This window comes from Hippocampus guttulatus, chromosome 1 (assembly GCF_054856545.1).
Source record: "Hippocampus guttulatus isolate MCC_2025c chromosome 1, RoL_Hgut_1.0, whole genome shotgun sequence".
Classification (NCBI taxonomy): Eukaryota; Metazoa; Chordata; class Actinopteri; order Syngnathiformes; family Syngnathidae; genus Hippocampus; species Hippocampus guttulatus.
The window spans coordinates 23,433,957-23,453,373 of record NC_141261.1 but is presented as its reverse complement, the minus strand read 5'-3'; the positions used below and the strand labels follow the sequence as shown (position 1 = coordinate 23,453,373).

Genomic DNA, 19,417 nt, shown 5'->3' with positions numbered 1-19,417 from the left:
AGGTCTCACTGTCATTGCCCACGTGAGCATTGAAGTCCCCCAGCAGAACAAGGGAGTCCCCAGCAGGAGTACTCTCCAGCACACCCTCCAAGGACTCCAAAAAGGGTGGGTATGCTGAGCTGCTGTTTGGTGCATATGCACAAACAACAGTCAGGACCCGTCCCCCCACCCAAAGGCGGAGGGAAGCAACCCTCTCGTCTACCGGTGTGAACCCCAATGTACAGGCACTGAGCCGGGGGGCAATGAGTATGCCCACACCTGCTCTGCGCCTCTCACCATGAGCAACTCCAGAGTGGAAGAGAGTCCAACCCCTCTCGAGAGAACTAGTACCAGAACCCAGGCTGTGTGTGGAGGCAAGTCCGACTATATCCAGTTGGAACTTCTCTACCTCACACACCAGCTCGGGCTCCTTCCCTGCCAGAGAGGTGACATTCCATGTCCCAAGAGCTAGCTTCTGCAGCCGAGGATCGGACCGCCAGGGTCCCCGCCTTTGGCTGCCGCCCAGCTCGCATTGCACCCGACCCCTTTGACCCCTCCCACGGGTGGTGAGACCATGAGAAGGGGGACCCACGTTGCCTCTTCGGGCTGAGCCCGGCCGGGCCCCATGGGTGTAGGCCCGGCCACCAGGCGCTCGCCAACGAGCCCCACCTCCAGGCCTGGCTCCAGAGGGGGGCCCCGGTGACCCGCGTCCGGGCAAGGGAAACTGAGTGCCATCGATTTTATCTATCATAAGGGGCTTTGTGAGCCGTGCTTTGTCTGGTCCCTCACCTAGGACCTGTTTGCCATGGGTGACCCTGCCAGGGGCATAAAGCCCCAGACAACTTAGCTCCTAGGATCATTGGGACACACAAACCCCTCCACCACAGTAAGGTGTCGTGGTGAAGAAGGAGCTGAGCCAAAGGGCGAAGCTCTCAATTTACCGGTCGATCTACGTTCCAACCCTCATCTATGGTCACGAGCTATGGGTCGTGACCGAAAGAACGAGATCCCGGATACAAGCGGCCGAAATGAGTTTTCTCCGCAGGGTGTCCGGGCTCTCCCTTAGAGATAAGGTGAGAAGCTCGGTCATCCGGGAGGGGCTCAGAGTCGAGCCGCTTCTCCTCCACATCGAGAGGAGCCAGATGAGGTGGCTTGGGCATCTGATTCGGATGCCTCCTGAACGCCTCCCTGGTGAGGTGTTCCGGGCATGTCCCACCGGGAGGAGACCCCGAGGAAGACCCAGGACACGCTGGAGTGACTATGTCACCCAGCTGGCCTGGGAACGCCTCGGGATCCCCCGGGGAGAGCTGGAAGAAGTAGCTAGGGAGAGGGAAGTCTGGGCTTCCCTGCTAAAGCTGTTGCCCCCGCGACCCGGCCCCGGATAAGCGGTAGAAGATGGATGGATGGATGGATAGCACGCCCTCCTCACAGTGCAGAGGAGGTGGGTTTGAATCCGGCCCCAGCCTTCCGATATGGAATTTGCATGTTCTACCCGTACCTGTTTGGGTTTTCTGCAGGTAATCTGGTTTCCTCCCACATTCCAAAAACATGCATGGTATGTTAATTTGACACTCTATGATATAGAGTGAGGGACAATATTGAGTCGATATTGTCCCTAAGTGTGAATGTGAGTGCAAATGATTGTTTGTCTATTTGTTCCCTACGATTGTCTGGCAACCAGTTTAGGATGTAACTACTGTCCAAAGTCACACCCGCGACACTCGTGAGGATAAACGGCTCAGATAACGGATGAATGTATTTCTGGGAAATACAGTATAAGAATACAACAATAGTTGTGAATGAGGTTTAGTGTTCGCTACTCAGAACGCAGCAACACATTTTCTCTGTGTCCGTCTGAGTGGCCTGAAATCACTGCGATGGTTCTAGAAGGTGATATAATATTTAATATTTGCCTTGTGGAGCAAAGGACACAAAGACACAGACCCCTGGTCAAGGCGTTGAATTTCAGAGAATGGACTGTCACAGAACTCCTAAGGCTTCACAAGCACAGCTGCAATATGGCCAACGCACCAATGAAAAGGTCCCGACTCAGACGATTTTGGCGGTTGCCATGGTAATGAGGTAAATGATCTCAGTCCCCACATCAACATATTTGCTCTCAGCCTCTCCCAGCGGGCTTCGGCTGCAGGAGTCTGCAGCACCACAAAGCTAAAGTGGGACACACAACATCTTGCTTGGGTGATTGATCATGTCACAAGACTGCAAAGTTAACCGTCTGAAGACTGCGGGAGAAAGAAAACTCTCATAAATGATTCCGGGTGGCTCATTAAAGATGTAACGTCTGCAGCGTTGTGCACTCAGCAGGTCGTAGGAGCTGCCAGCTCGCCCCTGGAAGTCATCTCATATTTTTCGAGAAGTGAGAGCAGACCGTGGCATTTGGGTCTATCTGAAGCTGCTGCCTCTGGTATCGGTGTTTGTTTGTTTGTTTTGGGATTGGTTGTGAGTTCACACGAATGCTGGTGCAAAAGGTCTTGCGCTGGGGGTTGGCGGTGTTGTCTGCTTGTGCTAAAAGCATCCAAAGGTTGTCGGTGGCGTGCATCACTTCAGAAGGTGTATATAGTATAAGTGTGTGAAGAAGTCAACCCAAAATACACACCAGGCACACCGGAACTAGCACATAGCCATCGGCCCAGTCGCCACGTACGCCAACTCTCCGTGCTTGTTTACATCTCCAACTTTAGGATGGACGGGTGGGGGTTGGTTATGTGGGCTGACAGGAAAAGTCCCGCGAGACGCAAGAGAAGGAGACATCGGCTCAAAGACGACAGCAGAGGTGTTTGGTTGTGATCGTACCAAACGTTTTATTTCCACATAGCTGAAAGACGATACGTTTTAGAAACGTAGTTATGATCATTTGATTGAGACAAAAGTAACGGTGATAGGCAGTAGATCCTTGAAGAGTAAGCAGGACTTCATGCTTTCCAAAGTTGCTATTAATCAGGTGAATGCTGGTGAAACTCACCTCACCACTGTGGTAGTTCATTGTTACCATGGTAAAAAGTAAGACACATACAAACCGGAATCATAGAATACAGCATTTTTTATCTACTATACGACTTGAGTGCGAGGTGATTCTTAAGATGTCTTTGTAAAACAACAACATACATTTACATGCAGAGCACTACTTTTGTCAGCGCATAATAATGTGATTGTCTTGTTTCACTCAAAAGTACACGTTTCAAAACTGTTTTTATATAAAAACAAACAAAAAATAATTTTACAAAAAACAAGAACACATCATAGAAATCATTTTGGGACATTCAACACGGAGCCACTGCTGACATGTTTCACATTTGGTTTGGAATTTGTGCTAAATGCTAAATGTTGCTAAGTCACTGTGTGATCATTTCAATGCGGATGATGAAAAACACATTTCCAGAAACATTGCATCAGAATATTTATCAGTAGACATGTATTGAACAGGCATATGAATGCAACAGTTTTGCTTTTGCTTCCATTCTTCCTGAGCAGACTTTCTACGTACAAGCGAGGCCTATTTCTCTCAAATATTTAAGGATTGAAAACCAGTCAGCATCTGGTGTGAGTTATTTAGTACACAGGCGTGCCTGACGCTGTCCACACTATAACGTACACTTTAACTGTATTGTGGGACGTGCGGGGGAAGAGGGGGGGGGGGGGGTTCTCAGTTGCACCATTCAATCACGGCCATCACTTCAACTTGCAAGAAGCTGTACACAATTCCTGAAAGCCGATAACTTCCCAGTTCTTAAATGGCCAGCGTACTCATGGAGCAGGTTTGGGATGCTCTGCATGGGCGCATATGGCAGCGTGGTCCACTTCTTGCCAGTGTCCAGCAACCTCTCACAGCCATTGAACAGGTGTTGGCCAACATTCCATAGATGGCAATCAGCAATCTCATCAACTCAATGTGAAGGAGAAGCATTGCACTGCCTGAGGCAAAGATTGGTCACACCAGATCTTTACTGCTTCTCTGAGAACCCTCCACCCCACTGACAATGGACTCCCCCAATACAGTAAAAGTGCACTTTTTGGGGGCCCGTTTACTAGGAGCAATGTGAGGCACAGTGGTGCAGTATTCATGCTGTCTAATATGCGTTTGATATGACACGCCTGTGAGGGGGATTGGATTATTTCGGCAAAAGACAGATTTAGACACAGTTCTGAACAATATTCGAGGGGAAACTGGCTGTTTGTGTACTTAGGAAAGGCTTAGATCGTTGACTTCAGATCATAAAAATGTGAGTGAGAACTAAAGTGTTGTGTTTATATTTTTGTTCAGTGCATGTTCTGGTTAGCAGGTCTAAAGAACAAAAAAAGCTCACCATGGGGAATGTCATCCCCCTGAGTCAAGAGAACCACAAATTGGAGCCCCGACTTTGTCTCTTGTATGGAAGCATATCTATGCATATTTCACCATCTGCATTAAGTGTTGATCAGCAACAACAAGCCAGTAACTTCTCCACCCGGGAAAATGAAAATGCTTTTCTTGTGACATAACCGAGCTGCCATTTTTATGTCGGGAACATGAGGGACATTAATGAAGTGCACAACACGGTTGCAGTCCTCTGAGGCAAAAATGCACGTGACAATTAATGTTGGGATGCTGCCATGTGTTGGGCTCCTTGGCAGCAGCAGGGAAAGGAAAAAGAAACAAATGTCAACAAACAATGTGATGCGCTAGCCGTACCTTGACATAGTGGCGACGTGCTGGCATGTCTTTACGGAAGCATATTTCTGCCACCCTATGAAAGATCAGTATTAGTGCAACAACACCTTTTTTACAGAACACGTTTCATGTCATTTCAGAATACTGAGCCCGTTTTTGGTTTTATATTTAGTGTTGCGGCAATATGCTTAGTAGTAGGAATAGCAACCATGTGAAATGATGTCAATGAAAGTTGAGCAGAAAGTTCTTCCACTTGAAATGAACCAGAAACCTAATGATGACTTTTGCTGTCACTTAACTTCTTCAAGAAAGAGGTGTATGTCCAGCATCGTGGGTGCTGCTTGCATTTCAGAAGAAATAAGTGCACACAGATCCGACCGGCTCCTGAACACCAGACTTTGATTCTCTGTGCACAGCAATATTACAACACAGTGTCACATACATTATCACTGGTTGGTGATCAGTGAGAAATGGTGCTAAATGCTTTGTTTATGTTTCACAGAGTCTCTCGCTGACTTTTGTTTTGGTTTTTTTTAGATTCGGTACCTTCTTGTCAGAGTATAAATTCTGACTTCTGAGCGTCTGTGAGACCATCGGGGCACGAGTTTGGAAAGTTGGCTGCCACCTCTCTGTCCCCGTTGGCCATGAGACAGGTCCGGATGAAGGTGGCATTGGAGGCACTGAGGAGGCAACCGTTCTCCAGCTGAAAACCGCAAGAAAGTAGTCACATTGAGACGACAATGACTCCAGAATACAGCATCAGTCAAATGTCTCTGCGTTTAAAGGGCAATGCAAAACAGTTTCACGATGAAAACAAAAAAATGCACCTGACAAGAACTCATTCATTGCTGTGGATGTTTACATTTCTCATCCAACGGGCATGTGTGGAAAACTGTCTTTGTTTGTCTGTGAAATTCAGGTTTGTAAACCACTGTAATGACTAGTAGGAGATAAAGATGTGTCTTTGTTGCATCAGTTATGAGAAAGGAAGAGAAATGCCAACACGTTGGAAGTCGGACCAGTTTAGGCACCTCACGCTCGAAAAGATATGCTCACAGTAAATATTTTAATGTTTGTGTTGCGATCGTGTGAAATTATGGCACAGTCCATTGCATGAATGGTGAATTTTGAGAAAAAAAATAGCCACATGGCATTCAATTTGGCACACTTCATAGCTGTATATCTGTAAAAAAATATATATTTTACCTTCAAAAGTGAGTTGTTAGTCTTGGTTTTGAAATGGTATGGTTTGTGGTGTCACAAAAACTAGATACTGTAGACTAGCGTCAAAGTCACAGTTCTGCTTGACATTTATAATGACAGATTTTTGGTCAGAAACTGTTTTTGGTGGCACCATGTACCGATTACTAAAGAATGGAAAACTATCACAAAAAACAACAACAAAATAAAACATTATTTTCCTGGAGAAACAAGTCTATTTTTATTTTGGTTGCTTTGCTGCTTATATTGTTTCAAAATAAGATTCTGTAAATCTTGGAAAAAATGCTGGCAAAATGTCTGACAGTGAATGCACAATGATCATTTCGGACTTTCTCCTATTTAAGACATGAATTTCCGAGATCCGTATTTATTTGCTAAATGCAGTCGTTCTAACCTTAATCCCATGCATGCACTGTCTGATGATCCAATCCACACCACAACTCATATTACAAAGTCAGTGCTGAGAACGTGAATCTTTCATAACAACCACCCAGATTTCTTGCCCCATCGTGAGGGAACTAATGACAGGCAAATAGTAAGTCAGCAGTGTGATTGTCAATGACCCTGAAAAATAACACCAGAGCCCTGTGAATGGATGTCTGCTGGGTCAGCCACCTTTGAGGCCAGCGGTGTCCCTTATTCTCTTTATTATTGTACACAATCTTTTCCCTTCTCTCTTCTTCAGTCTGTGGCAGCATTGTTTTTTATGCTTAAACACTTCTATTGTACGGTGCTATCGGACAGCTCATGACTTTCTAAAAGATTTATGTATGTGCATGAGAAAGACAGCACTGAAAGAGGGGCCTTTTTTTCTTTACACTGCATTTCAGGACACATCACATCACAGTTAACGCAGAGCTTCATGCCTGAAGCTTCTATGTGCTGACTTTCTTTGACAGCAAAATAATTCAGTGCAATGCTCAAGCGTTGACTTCAGGCATTGTCAAGTCTTTCCACTTGAGCCAAAAAGAATACACCAACTCCATCGTTGTCTTTTTTTATGTTAAGAAACAAAACGGAGCGAGAAAAGATCTATCTTTCAGATCAATACTGATCTAAAACAAAGTTCAGGTTTAACAAAGCAGTCTTTGTCGCCCTTTCACGAACGCTTCATGCAGCACTGTGGCAACCCCCATTTCCAAGATGGCCACATCCATGAAACCTCTCGCAAAAACAGAAAGTGAGCTTCAAAGATTGTCAGACAACAGGGGTGCTCATCATTTTAGTGGAGTTCACAAAGAAGCACCTGAAGTCGTTTCTTGTTGCTCATTTGTTCCCTAAATCCAACAACCTCACCATCCTGACCTTAAAGACTATGGCAAAAGCGAATAAAAACAGAGCTCCGGTGTTTGTTGTTATGTTAGAGTGAAATTATTAAATTCAGTATGCTGTCGCAAAAAAACAAAAAAAAAAAGAAGAAAAAAATCACTCAATGAAATGAGTTGCCTGCCAGTACAATTGCTTTGCTGACCCCCCCCCCCCCAATCCCCAGGCCCCCTCAAAAAAGAAAATGTTAAGTACAGAGATCTGCAGTGACACACTTGAATTGGGTGCACTTTTCATTTTTTCATAAAGCACGCGCACCTGCGCACCACTTAACGTATGTGCTCCCCATCTTAGTGGAAGTGAAAGTTTATTATTATTCAGAAATTATAGTGATGCGGCCCGGTAGTCCAGTGGTTAGCACGTCGGCTTCACAGTGCAGAGGTACCGGGTTCGATTCCAGCTCCGGCCTCCCTGTGTGGAGTTTGCATGTTCTCCCCGGGCCTGCGTGGGTTTTCTCCGGGTGCTCCGGTTTCCTCCCACATTCCAAAAACATGCATGGCAGGCTGATTGGATGCTCTAAATTGTCCCTAGGTGTGAGTGTGGGCGTGGATGGTTGTTCGTCTCTGTGTGCCCTGCGATTGGCTGGCAACTGATTCAGGGTGTCCCCCGCCTACTGCCCGGAGACGGCTGGGATAGGCTCCAGCACCCCCCGCGACCCTAGTGAGGATCAAGCGGTTCGGAAAATGGATGGATGGATGGATGAATTATAGTGATGGATTGGATGGATGTTGAGACTAATGTTGCACTAAATTTTTTTACAATTCCCGTTTGTTTCTGATACTGCTTATATCCAAATATCAGAAGTCAATACGATCCAACTGCAAAATCACTATATCTGGCAAAATGCCAAATTCTGAGGAAAGACACATTTTTTCTAAAAACACAACATCCAGAAGACCTAATCAATGCCATATAAATAACCTATACCTGAACATTAGTTGGCCTAAAGCAGGACAAAATCTCTGACCGGTTTGTACAAAATTGTGCAATTGTAAGGATGGGTATTCCTTTCAATGAAGCTGACTTTACAGGTCATGCATGATGATCGCTGAAGAAGATTTGTTGGAGTCTCACCTGATTGTGGTCATCCTGTCTTGCGCTGGCATTGTGGAACAGACTATAGGCCTCGAGCGAAGGCTGCGTCAGAGCCAAAATTTGCTGCAGCTCCAGAGCAGCACCCTGTGGAGCACATTGGGCCACAACCGGGTGCGGAACTGGACTCTGGAGTTTGTGGGATTGCTGACCCTGCAGTGAGTGTGGCTGCACCAAGTGTTGGTCATGACAAAAATCTGCGGTATTCAGTTCTGAGCCATCTGCGTGCTGTGTGGTTGAGACGACAGGGTCAACCAATACATTATGAAAAAAAGCTGCGTGTTTACTGGAGCAACAGGTTCCGCCCAACATCTGGGAGCTGGGGGAGAAAGTCTGGCTGTTTCCCTGCTGCCAGTGGTGACTTGGCTCCAGTGGTGAGATAACATCTTTGTTCTCCTCGTTGACAAGAGTTTGGTGAGTAGTGTGGTTGTCACAATGCTGGGCTTTCTCAGCCTTGAGCAGCCAGAGGCTCTTACCAGAGAGGATGCTGGCATCGACACTTCCAGAGGGAAACCGAAGCCTGCCTGCCCCGATGGGCAGCTGCTGCGTTTGCCCGCTAACGGACGGAATGGCAGGGGTAGCGGGCACACGGTGTGCTTGCATCTGCTGGGTAGAACTTGGAGCAATGTCTGGAAAAAAGTCATTGAGTCCAAATCCAACTATGTCGCTGTGTTCTTCTCCATGAGCTTCCATCTCCGATGACTCATGAATGTGGGACGTCATTTCATTGTTGGTGAGCTCACCAAATGTGGGGCCATGGCCGGAAACCATCTCTACCTGGATCATCTTCTCATCCAGCAGCAAAAGTTCCAGGTCTTCAGCATTCAAGCCAAGGTTCTCCAAGGCACAGAGGAGCTCGCTGTTGGAGCAACTTTCATCTCCATCCAGAGAAAGAGAGTCCAGGGTGGCTAGTAGTGGATCACACTTGGACTTTTCCCTGTTGCATCTTGCCTGCATCTGCCAGCTCTCGCCAAATCCAGCAGTCTCCTCTTGCTGTTTACTAAAAGTACTGCAAGGGTGGGACTTGTGAGCCTCTGAATCTGGTTGACAGACGTAAGCAGACTGATCCTGGCTCATCAGTGCTTCCAGTAAGGACTTTGGATGTAGGTTCTCAGGGAACTTTTCCATTTTCCTCTTCTTGCATTTGGCTTTGCCCTTGAGAGTTTCGGGAAAGCCAAAGAGCGGATTTCCAGTCTGATAGAGAAGTGCCTCGCCAGTGGCGAAGGTGAAAGGGAGGTGCATGGAACGTTTCTTCAGGTGTTCCCCTCCTTCCTCGTCTCTATTTGAAAGACAAACAATTAGCGAACAATCTCCTGTCCCGCTGTAAAAACAAGCGGACATCCTCCACTCACATCAGGGGCCTCTGTGTGGCAATGATGTAGTCCGGTTTGCCATCTCTGTAGACGAGGCGGGCGTTGGATTGGACCCATTTCCATCTGTTATCCTTGGTGAGCAACCGGAAGACGGTGAGGCCGCTCTCACCAGTCTTGATCACTAGAATCACATCAGAGAAAACATTGACGATGGTATGGCTCTGCAACTAGCTCACATTCAAGAGCTTACATTCAAGAGCTTCCGGGCTCCAATCTCGGCTGCCTGTGTGGACGAGGAGAACATGCGCACTATGTTCTCCTCGTTCTTCCTACCTACGGTATGTCGCAAAACCATGGTTTTCGGTCATTTGAAGACTCTATATTGCCCCTGGGCGTGAACGTGAACGTGAACGTGAATGCATGTTTGTCAAAACATGCCTCGCGACTGGCTGGGGAGCAATCCAGAGCGTATCGAGCCTCTCACCCGAATTCAGCTGAGATACGGTCCGACTCACTGACTTCCTGCTCCCGTGGGAGATGTACATCCAACACAGCACTGCTGTTTTGACTTGACTGTCTTTTTTGTACTTCCTCTTTGTTGGATGAAATACTCAGACAATTTGGTGAATTGGAATTTCATTTGGATACGTCACCTACAAACAATACAAGAACCAGGGATAAGAATATTCAATATATTTTTCCTGATAAGGCTGCAAGTCCATAACTGGGCCTTGTCTATGAATTTCTTCCAGTATCAAGTCTTACTAAATGCTTCTACATGTGCATCATGGCCATCTTTTCTCCTTTTCTGCCCCCCAAGTTAACTAAATAAGTATGTTGCCCTATTAAAAATCAACTTGACCAAAAAATAGAGCCCATTCGGAAAGCAAATCGTCTGGTTTTAAGGACTTTACGATGGATGTCGGCTCCAACGTTTGATAGATCGCATTTCAATATATCATGAGTCAATATGTTAACATTGTTACTGTAGAACTCCAGTAAATGTGCGCTGTTCCACCACTTATCAGATGAGATGAAGACAGATGGTCACTACGGTATCATTTTCTATGTTCTGCAATATTCCATGCACTGAAAAAAAAATAAAATAAATGAAATAGTGGTGAGAATCAGATGAGCTGAGGATATATACAGAAATGTGGATGTTTGGTTCTCCGTAGTTGGTTGGATGTCTTTCACCATCACTTGGCTTGCTAAATGTGTGTGTGTGGCTGTATATTTTGTGTGTTTTTACAGGAGTGTTTGTCTTTGAATTTCCAGGTTCCACCATAGTCACACATTCTTACAGTGACTCCCAAATGTCGTTTTCATTTTTTTTCAAGGTCCACTTCTTTTGTTCTTCAGTTATTTTTCTTAGAGTGTGTGTTCTGCTGTGGTGAATATTATGCCCTGAACTGCGAAAAATTCAGAACAAATCTTCTTCAGAGTTTGTCTTGAGTATCATTTTTTTTTTTTACTGTACAACCAGCGACCCCCGTACAAAAATGAGGTCGAGGGCGAAACGTAGCTGTTGTTGGAGGTTGAAATTCAGATTCGGCAAGTGATATGGCAGTTAACCACGAACTTACTTCGGACATGATTTTCAGCACAGTGCAGCATGTCGGCAGCATGGATGAACTGGTATCCCGAACCTCGGACACGCAGCTCTGCCTCCGTGTAACCCAGCACAATTTTACCCCTAAAAAACACAAACGTGGCACTCTCTACGTATGCGCAAAATAGCTCATATGAAACACGAAAACATCAGCACCAACGCACATACTTTGCATCACAGGCCATGGGAGTGAAGTCCAATTTGTGCTTGGTTCTGAAGATCATGTTCTTTGTTCTGATTTCCAGGATAGCCGGTGACTGCAGTGGTGTGGCGATGGCAAACAAGGCGAGCTGAAGAGGGCCACCTTGCTCATTGGGACTCCGCAGTCCACTCTGCCCGTGGAGGAATTTCAGTCGACCCTGGATGCTCAACGCCTGAAAGACGTGGAGACAACTCAGCGTCTTCAGTGCCTCTTCTTCCACTTTCTGGCATCAGTATTCTTACTTATACTATTGGAAACTGTAAATGGAAATATCTTCTCACTACTCTCCGTAAAACCACTGCCTCTCACTGAAAGTCCTTTTGATGCATTGCTCACTGGACACCGTATGAACACAGAATGCCACTGGACACGTAGAATCTATGAGCAATGCAAGTGCGAAATCAGCTGTTTTATCGACTCTCTCTTCACTCGATTGTAGCTTCACTGCTACTGGCCACCAAGACCGTAAAACTGTAGCCAGCTATGCCAGCTAATGTAGATAAAGTACCAAGTTCCAGTGACTAATCATTTTTTTCCCATTCAGACTGTTTAGATTACACTCTGTTATAATTTATAGTATATATTATCATGCATATGGGGAAAAACGAAGGACCTTTCTTCAGATGAAAAGCACATCACAGTTCACCATCTTGCAAGAAAATCATTGGCCTATTTGGACTACTTTTTTTTTTATGTTGCAGGATGCTTCAAAGGCTTGCAGTCACGCATAATTTTGTATTTTGACCACACCAAAACAATCTCAGCAGGATATAGATTAGCAGTAGGCTCCGAAATACATTCAGACTCATTTATTCACCAAATATGCGATTGTGGATGGAGTCCTGGATGGCTGGTAGATGGCCATCATGTACCCTCCCTTCTGCAGGGAAATGATTCTTATAAAAGACAATCCTCATTCTCAACAATGAGAACCACTTTTGAACTTCTATATATTGGTCAGCAGAGTCATTTAGAAAGGGTAATATTGACTACATCAAGTCTTAATTGTTGACGTAAACTGATCTGGAGTATGCACCCACTCAGGCTGTGCCATATCTGCCACAATCCAATGAAATATTTACAAAAAAACTAAACTAAACAAAACACATGGATAGATACCGTATATTTTCAGGAATACTGTCCATTGGGAGCTTTTTCAACAGTTGCAAGCTTCTAAACACTTTCTCCTTCTTTTCCATACCCCGGAACACCTCATTCACGACTCGACACACATGTACACACACAGACACACAGAGCGTCGGGTGTGCCGACAACCACCATGCCCTACCCCCAGCCCCCCTCGACTGTTAGCGCTGCTTAATTGACCTTGGTGGGTTCAGGGGCTGTCGTGATGTCAGGAATCTGGTACTGAATAGCAGGAGGGATTATGAAAACAAAGCCATAGTGACCAGTAGATACAAGGAGAAAGCGGGCTTACTGCTCATGCAAACACTATGGGAGGGAGGAGAGACACAAGTTTGGTGAACCTTGAGCATGAAATTGCACTCCTGCTCCAAGTTTTGGGTTACTTGCTTGTGATTTTGTCACAAGATGAGAACTCTGGAGATATCGAGGTGGGGGGGGGGGGGGGTGCTGTTCTTTTTTGTATTAGCGCTGCAAATTTATTTTTGTTTAGTAGTTTGGTTTTTGTTTTTTTTAATAATCATTTTGTATTGTATTCCTTCTTCTTGATCCATTTGGAGTGCACCCTATTTCCATATAACACAATGACAGAGGTTAATTTATTTCACCCATTTCCATATTGTATCCAATGGTTGCTCATTTTCCAATTTAGGATAGTCATCAGCATCTCTGGAGTTAGTGACTATGACAAAGCAAATTCTCCATGCGCTCTCATATCTTCTCCGCGATGCGGGGGTGGGGGGGATTAAAGCAGATTACAGGGGTAATCCACTATGTTTTTATCTTCAGTAGACGTGATTATTGTAACAGCTCTGACCAGAACAAATGGAGCAGAACATATTACTCGAGTCCTAAAGGCTTTTCACTGGCTCTCAATCATCTGTAGAACATTGAAAATTCTGCTACTGGTTTATAAATCGCTGAATGGTTTTGGTCTTGATTACATTAAAGTAATGCTTATTGAAGATGAACTCAGTTGGGCTCAGATGTGCAGACTTGGGTCAATAAGTGGAGCCCAGAGTTCAAAGCAAACAGAGTGAAGCTGCATTTAGCTGTTCGGCTGCACGCAAGTAAAATGCCAACAGAATTTCACAGTACGGTCTATTGGTAATTTTGGTAACGTAGTTTTATTTTTGTTTACCTTCAAGTGTTTTAAAAGTTATTAAAGTCTTCTGTTAAGGAGTTTAAACGTTGCTGACTGATCTTTTAGGAATTTTGGTCAGATACTTTTGTTTTCTCTGCTTTGCTTTTGAACATTTGTGAGCTGTTGTGTTTGTAAATACTATTAAGTGGTGTGCCTTGAAGCACATTGGGTTGCCTGGTGTATCAAATGTGCCTTGCCTTTCCTAACTGGCCTGAAAACACAGTAAGCCTTTGCAATGCGTTCATTAAAAGAAACCGAAAGTAACATTCAGTCATGAAATCTCACCAAGTAGCCAGAAGAATTGTCCAGTAGGCAGCGGAAGCGGCAAACAAAGCTTCTCTCAAAGAAGGAGGAATTTTCCGGAGGAAGCTCATCAGGGTTGTACCTCACCGGGTATGAGGGAGCTGACTCGCCGTCTACTTGTGGAAATGTGTTACCACAAAATAGAAGATGCTGAAAAGATTGTCCTTGACCTAGGTGCGTGCATTAACTGCTGACATGAAGGTAACTGGAAGTGACGTGGGGCATATTTCCATTTTTGAGCTAATGCCACCTTTCTTGTCCTCCAATTAGATTCATCAGAAGCAACAAAATGACTTGTGACAACCTGAGCGTGTTTTGGATTTTTTGTGGGTCAGTGGAGTTATTTAAATGCAACAGGAGCTTTCTCTCAAAAAATGTTTTCCTTGGCTCTGTGGTCTAGTGCTCATGTGGGTTTCCCTTGATCTCTTAAGGTGTGAGGTATGTGTCCCTAATTTGCCCCCATATGTGTAATGTCTTGAGATAACTCCTGTTGTGATTATCGATATAAAACATAAAGTAAATTGGAATGAAGTCAAAGAGATCTCGCTGAGTCAAACAGTGGGTGCCAAACCTGCTGCAGTGTCCGAGGGGGATCCAAAGCTACCGGGAGGGTTGAGCGCCCAATGCAGGTTCCTCTTGAACTCTTGCTGGTCTTCAGTGTGAATCATCTCCAACACACTGTGGTGCATCACGTCCGTCTGATAGGAAAAACACCACAAAAGAGGACTTGTAGTCTGAAATTTAAAAGGAAATAGAAAAATGACGTGTGTGTGTGTGTGTGTGTGTGCGCATAGTGCAAGAGTGACACATTATATGAATAATTTTATAATCCCGCTAGTCAAAATGACATTAGACTAAATTAGCTCCTTCAGTATGTATGTTTCCGACCTGAAGTAGGCGCTACTGTCAAATCGTAAAAACTTGACAGACAGTTCATATTCATTTTTTGAAAACATAAGCATGCTGGATTTTGCCAAGTGTCATCCCTTGCGTCTCATGGCTGATCTTGTACCTGATGGAAGCCGAGGTAATCATGGATGGTATGAGAGCAGTAAAAGATGATTCCCTCTGCTGTGATGACCAGGACAAATCCACTCAGAGCCTGCAGGGACAACAAAACTAGCGCCGATGAGAAAACGGAACATTTCAGCTACCCCGGTGAATGTGTGATGTTTGACAGTGCTTACATGAGATGTTATTTTCCATAAACTGTTATTGTCAAGTGAAAAAAAGCATCTTCTGATTTTGTGTAGCGTAAGAAAATAAACAAATGACAAGTCTCAACAATTAGTTTGATTGAGGATTCAAATCAACACAAAATTTGTTGACGTAGCCTCCAGCTCACAGCAAATGCTGTAAAAATTGATTTGCTCTGGCCTGCATTTGACAAGTGTAAAAAAAAATAAAAAATCAAATGACTGTCAACATTTAATGTTCATGTGACCCTGCACCTGATTGTGGAAGCATTTCTGCTTGTGTGAACTACCGGTACTTTCAAATCAATACTTGCGTGAGCGCACAATGGCAGCAATCTCTGCCTTCAACTGATTTCTGAATCTTGAAACGGTTGTTTTGGGCATATCAGTAGGATGGTTTAGAAGATTAGCAACTGATTTAGCAACTGAATTTAGAAACTGAGTTAAAGTGTGCTCCATGCTCCTTGGGAGTGTTTTCATTTTAGATTTGCATTTATGTCTTCTTGTCCCGTTCAGTGAATGTTTGAAAGTGCATCTGTGAATGTGCCCCCTCCACTTCACTTGAACAATGCAAAGCAAAAAAAAAAAAAAAGACCAAACGACTGCTCGTGACTCGATTAACTTGTAAATTGGGGCACTTGTAAATTACGGTTCCAAAGTATTTTTCAATATATTTACCTGGAGCAGCAGTTCCCCTTCTGGCATACACTGGGCTGTCTGTTCTGGCACCTCACTATCATGGTCGTCAGTAATTTTGCTCACACCATTGGAGAGATGTTTGTTCGATGTCACTTGAGAAAAGAGAAAAGAAGATGAAGGCTGAGGGCTATTTTGTCACTTGGATATCAGATTGTAAAATTGCAGGAGGAATATCACAAAGACTGAATCCAGGAAAACCCGAGAGAACAGCAACAGCATGAGGCAACAGGGAAAAACCGGCAGGAGGAAGACGACAACACTTGCAGGAGCCAACTCTTGGGAGCAGACACAACAAAGACTGACTCTTTAAATACAAGCCACCTTTTCTGTGCTGTCAACCTGTCTAAACCTCTTATAGGGTCTCCTATATTGACCTCTGCCCTCAAAGACAAAACCATTGACGCAAGCAATGTGCCTCAGAACATGGGGATGCAAAGTGCTTTTCTGGTCGAGCAAGATGTTCAGAGAGACGGAAGTCACTCAGAGCTGCAGAGAGTACAGAGGCCCAAGGCATAAATGCCTAAATTGGTGAGTGCAGACATGATGTCCAGGACCGGACCAGAAATATACCGGCCGTTCAGGAAAGTTAACATATTTTCCCCAGATTCCTGATGGCCACCCTGCCCCTGATACCAGGAGTGTCCATTGATTTTCCTCTAAGGGTCGTGTACAGAAAAATAGAAGGATGCAGGGACTACTTTAACATTTTTGAACATTTTCATGGTGCCCCCTCCCTTTAGAAACAACAACAACAAAATGACATTGCAGCTCATGTCAAGTGTTATTTTATTATATATTGTTAAAAAATGGATAGCGGAAATCCGTAGTGTACACAGACCAGTTCAGCCGCCACAATACAAGGGTGTGAGCTGCACGAGTCAAGAGTTGAAAAGTGGGTTCTCGTGCCCCCGCCCCCGTCCACAAAGTCTGTAAAGTGGTGTGAGTGGATTATCTTGCTGTGTTTTTACTCCCCAAAGCTTTCATCTCCTCAGACCTACATTACTGTGTGTCTGCGATTTATGGGAGGGAGGTCATCTCATGGCCACAGGCTAGCAGGCTGACCTACAATCCATTTAAGAGTGCATTTCACACACTGTGATGAACTCGGGGTTATGCAGGGGTGATGCACTTGCTCTGGAGAAAGACAGAAATGGGGACTGACCTCCTGCTGGTTTCTGCAGTGTCAGATTATTTCTTTGGGCACTCCTGCCTCCCCCACCCCTCCAAAAAATGTGTACGGTAGGTTGATTGAACACTCCAAATTGTCCTAAGGTGTGACTGTGAGTGCGATTGGTTGTTTGTCTATGTGTGCCAAGCAATTGGCTGGCAACTGGTTCAGGGTCCACCCTGACTACTGCCCGAAGACGGCTGGTATAGGCTCCAGCATGCCTGCGTCCCTCTTGAAGACAAATGTCTCAGATAATGGATGGATGTTTCCAGTCCAACTCGAGACAAAATCATTTGTATGTAAGGTAACACGCGAAATGGCAAATAGCGAAAATCCACGTATAATTTATGCCATTGAAATACATTGGGGGGGGGGGGCAAAAAATCCTGAAAAAAAAAACACTGTTAAAACTTCTTTTTGCATAAATAAATGAACTGTTTCATACCTGAAAAGAATCTCTTGGCCTGAATGTAGCTGGCACTAAGCCTTAAAATGGACAGCTTGTCCAGGCTTGAGATGACATCCTCAGGGAAGGGCAGCAAGCTGGCCAGCCTGTCCAGCTCCAAGTTTAGACGGTCTCGATGCCGCTTGGATGGGTTGGACTTGTGCCCGTCTGGTGTGGTAAGTTTGGCTCTGGTTATGAGTGAGAGGATACCAAGAACTTTAAATCGCAACTGAAACACAATGTTTGCAATTCATTTGTGTGAACACTACAAAGTGTTCATGCATACAAGTTATTCTCCCCCAAATGTCTTTAGTAGTAACCCCACTTCTTTGACATTGAATTTATTTCAGATTTCTCCTCTGATTCAAACCATTGAAAATACAGTATTTGAAAAATTGAAGACGGTAGGTATTAGTTTCCCGGAATCAACACATTTCACCCCAAACACCTCATTGAAATTAATGAGGCATTCAATAAAAGAAGTTCTTCGGCATTCCCATTCCAAATTTGAACTGTTCATTTTTCTAATGTAAAATATGTACCTTGGCTCAGTAAAAAAGTAGGAAAATAACAGTCTGCAATAGAGTAAATACAAATAATAATCAAATCAACATGAAAAGTTTCAACGAGCTTCTGATTCCCATTGTATTTTGTAACCCTAAAATTTAGTTGAAGTGAACATGTCCCTAGGGGCGTTCAGTGTACAATTTTCTAAGTTCTTTATTTGTGCTGATCATGTGTGGCGAAATTGTGTAATTTCACCATCACCACAGCATGTGTGCCAGTGGTGTATGGCGACAGGCATAATAATTACATAGAGGCCAGAAAAACCATAATCGACACATGTATACAGTTTTTTGGTGACGTTTTTTTTTTTTTTTGGTGGTGTGCCGCAGTATATTTCAAATGTAAAATAAATGTGTCTTGGGCAATAAAAATTGTGAAACACTGTCCGGCATTTTTTTAACATCAAGTTGAGCGAGTCTGGTGGTTGGCAACTCGGGTCCGAGAAAACCTCAGTCCTGCTTGCTTTAGAAGTGTCCCTCTTCCAGCACGCCTGATTCAATTGATTAATTCAAAAGCAGCATTCTGTAAAAGCCTGGTAGGGACCCTTTGAATCAAGTGTGTTGGAAGAGGGACACGTCAAAAACAAGCAGGACAGCTGCTAACTGGACCGGAATTGCCGGGTCGGACGACAGGCGGGTCTTTAATTCATGACACACATTACCCTTTCTGAAGCGGTTTTCTTCTTTTGCGTCCCGCGTACATGTTGGCTCCAGTTTAGTCCCAGTGGAGCGGCACATCCACACACAGAGGAGAATTCCAGCCAGCCGGACTCGTAAACTTGTCCCACCACCATCCAACCGAATGGACGACAAGCACGTGAACAATGTTAAACTAGTTTTCCGAAGCAAAGATGTTGGGCTCGGAAAACAACGATCTGAAACGACTTCCTTTGACTCATTAACGGAAGCGTTCCTGGCTCCCGTCCCAGATGGACTCAGTTCTTATGAGGTATCAAAATAGCTGCAACGTCGTTCCCGGTCCTCTTCTCCTCCTCCCCTCATCACTGTCAGCCTCCTTATCCAAAATCCTGAGGCAGCCGACCGGGTCGCAGTGGTCGACCCGTTCAAGTAGACTGAAGTTGACGTGTGTGACAGAGCTGGGAGGAAGGGGGGGGGGGGCGGTGTCTGTGAGGGGCGATCTCCTCAGCACCTCATGCTGTCTCCTCCTCATCTCGTCACCATCCTTATTGTATCCCAACATTATTCCTTCACCTCTTCATGCCCCCCTCACTACCTCATCAATTCCGGTCACTTTTACTGTACCTCACCCAACATAATGCCTTCACCACCCCATTCTGTCACTCATCAACCCTCACCTCATCATCCTGTCACCCCTCAT

General features: G+C 44.9%; 1 protein-coding gene across 2 annotated transcripts; it reads right to left on the bottom strand.

Moving 5' to 3' along the window:
• Positions 1-2,776: 2,776 nt before the first annotated feature.
• LOC147211045 (aryl hydrocarbon receptor-like) lies at positions 2,777-19,361 on the bottom strand. Of its 2 annotated transcripts, none has more exons than XM_086120868.1 (12): positions 18,741-19,361; positions 17,513-17,700; positions 15,879-15,991; positions 15,017-15,106; positions 14,576-14,738; positions 13,987-14,117; positions 11,381-11,586; positions 11,187-11,296; positions 9,640-9,781; positions 8,270-9,566; positions 5,195-5,351; positions 2,777-5,054 (listed from the first exon to the last, which is right to left on the bottom strand). In XM_086120868.1, exons 1-11 carry the CDS (start codon positions 18,779-18,781, stop codon positions 5,202-5,204), a joined length of 2,631 nt encoding a protein of 876 aa, XP_085976994.1. In that variant the 5' UTR covers positions 18,782-19,361; the 3' UTR covers positions 2,777-5,054; positions 5,195-5,201. The 2 variants fall into 2 exon arrangements, with proteins under 2 accessions (XP_085976994.1, XP_085977002.1); XM_086120876.1 differs by having other exon boundaries at positions 14,576-14,702.
• Between the last annotated feature and the right edge of the window lie 56 nt (positions 19,362-19,417).

Excerpts from the sequence above, each read along its gene's own strand:
- LOC147211045 (XM_086120868.1), bottom strand. The coding sequence starts at position 18,781 with ATGTACGCGGGACGCAAAAGAAGAAAACCGCTTCAGAAAGG. Across the intron at positions 11,297-11,380 it reads CCCATGGCCTGTGATGCAAA|GGGTAAAATTGTGCTGGGTT; the intron begins GTATGTGCGTTG and ends TGTGTTTTTTAG. Across the intron at positions 9,567-9,639 it reads GCCACACAGAGGCCCCTGAT|AGACGAGGAAGGAGGGGAAC; the intron begins GTGAGTGGAGGA and ends TCTTTCAAATAG.